The 5,000-nt window shown below is 49.6% G+C and overlaps 1 protein-coding gene across 5 annotated transcripts in view; it reads left to right on the top strand.

Annotated features, from left to right (window-relative positions):
- The window catches only part of LOC133542827 (ephrin type-A receptor 6-like), a 223,251-nt gene that overhangs the window by 62,633 nt on the left and 155,618 nt on the right, over positions 1–5,000 (top strand). For all 5 annotated transcript variants that reach the window (XM_061887022.1, XM_061887021.1, XM_061887018.1 and 2 more), the window contains exon 3: positions 4,794–4,922. In XM_061887022.1, the coding sequence (XP_061743006.1) occupies positions 4,794–4,922 (129 nt within the window). The remainder of the gene's footprint in view (positions 1–4,793; positions 4,923–5,000) is intronic.

Below are 5,000 nucleotides of genomic sequence, written 5' to 3'. Positions count from 1 at the left end.
TTAGGGTGGTGAGTGGAACAGAGGTCTGCCTGACATCTTAAAAGCTTGCGCTAAACACTGAGTTGACCGCGCCGAATTTTAGACCAATGACTAGTGCAATTGACTCTTGTTCAGAGGACCCAGGTTCAAAGCCCAGGCAGATCGGAAGCAGTAACCGGACCAGGCAGGTTACAGTGGTGCCGTGACCCGGATTAGAGTGAGGTTCAGGGAGGTGAGTGTACCAGGCCAGCCGGTGTACAGATAGTACACTTCCCTCAGAGTGATTTCGACTCTCATTCAGAGGAGCCGTTGGACAGAATAGGAGAAAGAGCTGATGGAACTAAAAAACAGAGGTGCCATGACCCGGATGAGAGTAACGTTTAGGGTGGTGATTGTAACGGAGGTCTGCCTGACATCTTGAAAGTTCGCGCTAAACACTGAGTTGACCGCGGCGAATTTTAGACCAATGACTAGTGCAATTGACTCTTGTTCAGAGGACCCAGGTTCAAACCCCCAGGCAGATCGGAAGAAGTAGCCGGACCAGGCGGGTTACAGTGGTGCCGTGACCCGGATTAGAGTGAGGTTCAGGGAGGTGAGTGTACCAGGCCAGCCGGTGTGCAGATAGTACACTTCCCTTAGAGTGCTTTCGACTCTCATTCAGAGGAGCCGTTGGACAGAACAGGAGAAAGGGCTGATTGGACTAAAAAACTGTGGTGCCCTGACCCGGATGAGAGTAAAGTTTAGGGTGGTGAGTGTAACGGAGGTCTGCCTGACATCTTAAAAGCTTGCGCTAAACACTGAGTTGACCGCGCCAAATTTTAGACCAATGACTAGTGCAATTGACTTGTTTAGAGGACCCAGGTTCAAAGCTCAGGCACATTGGAAGCAGTAGCCGGACCAGGCGGGTTACATTGGTGCCGTGACCCGGATTAGAGTGAGGTTTAGGGCGGTGAGTGTAACAGACCAGCCGGAGTGTACAAAGTAAACCTCCCTCTGACACCTTGAGAGTGCTTTCGACTCTCATTCAGAGCACCGGGGTTGGAGCCGTGAACCGAACAGGAGAAAGGACTGATGGGACTAAAAAACTGTGGTGCCCTGACCCGGATGAGAGTAAAATTTAGGGTGGTGAGTGTAACGGAGGTCTGCCTGACATCTTAAAAGCTTGCGCTAAACACTGAGTTGACCGCGCCAAATTTTAGACCAATGACTAGTGCAATTGACTTGTTTAGAGGACCCAGGTTCAAAGCTCAGGCACATCGGAAGCAGTAGCCGGACCAGGCGGGTTACAGTTGTGCCGAGACCCGGATTAGAGTGAGGTTTAGGGCGGTGAATGTAACAGACCAGCCAGAGTGTACAAAGTAAACCTCCCTCTGACACCTTGAGAGTGCTTTCCACTCTCATTCAGAGCACCGGGGTTGGAGCCGTGAACCGAACGGGAGAAAGGGCTGATGGGACTAAAAAACTGTGGTGCCCTGACCCGGATGAGAGTAAAGTTTAGGGTGGTGAGTGTAACGGAGGTCTGCCTGACATCTTAAAAGCTTGCGCTAAACACTGAGTTGACCGCGCCGAATTTTAGACCAATGACTAGTGCAATGGACTCTTGTTCAGAGGACCCAGGTTCAAACCCCCAGGCAGATCGGAAGCAGTAGCCGGACCAGGCGGGTTACAGTGGTGCCGTGACCCGGATTAGAGTGAGGTTCAGGGAGGTGAGTGTACCAGGCCAGCCGGTGTGCAGATAGTACACTTCCCTCAGAGTGCTTTTGACTCTCATTCAGAGGAGCCGTTGGACAGAATAGGAGAAAGAGCTGATGGAACTAAAAAACTGTGGTGCCCTGACCCGGATGAGAGTAAGGTTTAGGGTGGTGAGTGTAACGGAGGTCTGCCTGACATCTTAAAAGCTTGGGCTAAACACTGAGTTGACCGCGCCAAATTTTAGACCAATGACTAGTGCAATTGACTCTTGTTCAGAGGACCCAGGTTCAAACCCCCAGGCAGATCGGAAGCAGTAGCCGGACCAGGCGGGTTACAGTGGTGCCGTGACCCGGATTAGAGTGAGGTTCAGGGAGGTGAGTGTAACAGACCAGCCGGTGTGCAGATAGTACACTTCCCTCAGAGTGCTTTCGACTCTCATTCAGAGGAGCCGTTGGACAGAACAGGAGAAAGGGCTGATTGGACTAAAAAACTGTGGTGCCCTGACCCGGATGAGAGTAAAGTTTAGGGTGGTGAGTGTAACGGAGGTCTGCCTGACATCTTAAAAGCTTGCGCTAAACACTGAGTTGACCGCGCCGAATTTTAGAATAATGACTAGTGCAATTGACTCTTGTTCAGAGGACCCAGGTTCAAACCCCCAGGCAGATCGGAAGCAGTAGCCGGACCAGGCGGGTTACAGTGGTGCCGTGACCCGGATTAGAGTGAGGTTCAGGGAGGTGAGTGTACCAGGCCAGCCGGTGTGCAGATAGTAAACCTCCCTCTGACACCTTGAGAGTGATTTCGACTCTCATTCAGAGGAGCCGTTGGACAGAACAGGAGAAAGGGCTGATGGAACTAAAAAACAGAGGTGCCCTGACCCGGATGAGAGTAAAGTTTAGGGTGTTAAGTGGAACGGAGGTCTGCCTGACATCTTTAAAGTTTGCGCTAAACACTAAGTTGACAATTCTGACTTTTAGTCTAATGACTAGTGCAATTGACTCTAATTTAGAGGGCCAATGGGAGCAGGGGTCGGACCAGGCGGATTATAGTGGTGCCGTGACCTGGATTAGAGTGAGGTTCAGGTAGGTCAGTATGTTAGTTAACCTCACACTCAAACACCTTGAAAACTTTCGCTAGAGTTGACACACGGTCAACCCTAGGACGGAACACAAGCAGTGGATGGACCTTGCGGGTTACAGTGCTGCCGTGACCTGGATGAGAGTGAGGTGTAGGGGGGTGAGTGTCATGGAGGTCTGCAAGTGTGGCTATTCCAGTGTGTGTTTTAGTAACCCTCTCTCCCTGGCACCTTAAGCCTTTGTGTTGTACACTGAGCTGAAAGCTCTGACTCTTAGATCGAGCTTGACTCTTAGTTGGATAAGGAAGGTACCAATATCGGGCAGCAGAGGCCGGACCAGGCAGGTAACACCGGTGCCGTGCTCCGGATGAGAGTAAGGTTTAAAGGGATGACATCAACACGGGTCTGCCAGTGTGTACGTTAGTCAACCTCACTTCCTGATACCTTAAGAGCTTGCCCTAGACACTGAGTTGACAGCTTGGGGTCTTAGCTTGACTAGTGGCTTGACCAGGCAGGTTACATTGGTGCCGTGACCCGGATGAGAGTAAGGTTTAGTAACCCTCACTCCCTGGCACCTTAAGAGTTTGTGTTGTACACTGAGCTGAAAGCTCTGACTCTTAGATCGAGCTTGACTCTTAGTTGGATAAGGAAGGTACCAATATTGGGCAGCAGAGGCCGGACCAGGCAGGTAACACTGGTGCCGTGCTCCAGATGAGAGTAAGGTTTATAGGGACGACATTAACACCGGTCATCCAGGGTGTACGTTAGTCAACCTCACTTCCTGATAACCTTAAGAGCTTTTGCTAGACACTGAGTTGACAGCTTGGGCTATTAGCTTGACTAATGGCTTGACCAGGCAGGTTACATTAGTGCCGTGACCCGGATGAGAGTACGGTTTAGTAACCCTCACTCTCTGGCACCTTAAGAGTTTGTGTTATACACCGAGCTGAAAGCTCTGACTCTTAGATCGAGCTTGACTCTTAGTTGGATAAGGAAGGTACCAATATCGGGCAGCAGAGGCCGGACCAGGCAGGTAACACTGGTAAGGTTTAAAGGGATGACATTAACCCTCACTCCCTGGCACCTTCAGAGTTTGGGTTGTACACTGAAGTGAAAGCTCTGACTCTTAGATCGAGCTTGACTCTTAGTTAGATGACCCAGGTTCAAATATTGGGCGGCAAGAGACGGACCAGGCAGGTAACAGTGCTGCTCTGACTCGAATGAGAGTAAGGTTTATAGGGACAACATTAACACCGGTCATCCAGGGTGTACGTTAGTCAACCTCACTTCCTGATACCTTAAGAGCTTGCCCTAGACACTGAGTTGACAGCTTGGGGTCTTAGCTTGACTAGTGGCTTGACCAGGCAGGTTACATTGGTGCCGTGACCCGGATGAGAGTAAGGTTTAGTAACCCTCACTTCCTGGCACCTTAAGAGTTTGGGTTATACACTGAAGTGAAAACTCTGACTCTTAGATCGAGCTTGACTCTTAGTTAGATGACCCAGGTTCAAATATTGGGCGGCAAGAGACGGACCAGGCAGGTAACAGTGCTGCCGTGACTCGAATGAGAGTAAGGTTTATAAGGACGACATTAACACCGGTCATCCAGGGTGTACGTTAGTCAACCTCACTTCCTGATAACCTTAAGAGCTTTTGCTAGACACTGAGTTGACAGCTTGGGGTCTTAGCTTGACTAGTGGCTTGACCAGGCAGGTTACATTGGTGCCGTGACCCGGATGAGAGTAAATTTTGAAAAGATGACGGTAACAACGGTCAACCAGTGTGAACGTTAGTAAACTTCAGCCATTACAACCTCAAAAGCTTGCACTAGACACTGAGTTGACTGCCTACAGCTCTCGACCCAGATTCAATGGGCCAAGGTGGAGCAAAAACTATATATTTTTCTTTTACAAAAAAGCTATTTTACACCAAATTCTGATTATTTTTGTGTGATACATTTGTGTTTGGCTCATATTTATCTTTGAAACCGCCAGCAAAATGGTCGACCCAATTGCTTATAACCAAAACCTTGCACCTTCTTATTTTACAGTGGGATGCTATCACAGAGATGGATGAACAGAACAGACCAATCCACACCTTCCAAGTTTGCCACGTAATGGAGCTGAACCAAAACAACTGGCTTCAATCTGGATGGATCCAGCGGCAGGCGGCACAGAGGGTCTGGACTTCTTTTACACCTCCAACATCTCCTCACGGTTTCTTTACCAGGGAAAAAAATGGTTCAAATGTGTTGTCT

This window comes from Nerophis ophidion, linkage group LG25 (genome assembly GCF_033978795.1).
Source record: "Nerophis ophidion isolate RoL-2023_Sa linkage group LG25, RoL_Noph_v1.0, whole genome shotgun sequence".
NCBI lineage: Eukaryota > Metazoa > Chordata > Actinopteri > Syngnathiformes > Syngnathidae > Nerophis > Nerophis ophidion.
The sequence above is the reverse complement of the archived record's forward strand: the minus strand, read 5'-3'. Positions and strand labels throughout refer to the sequence as shown.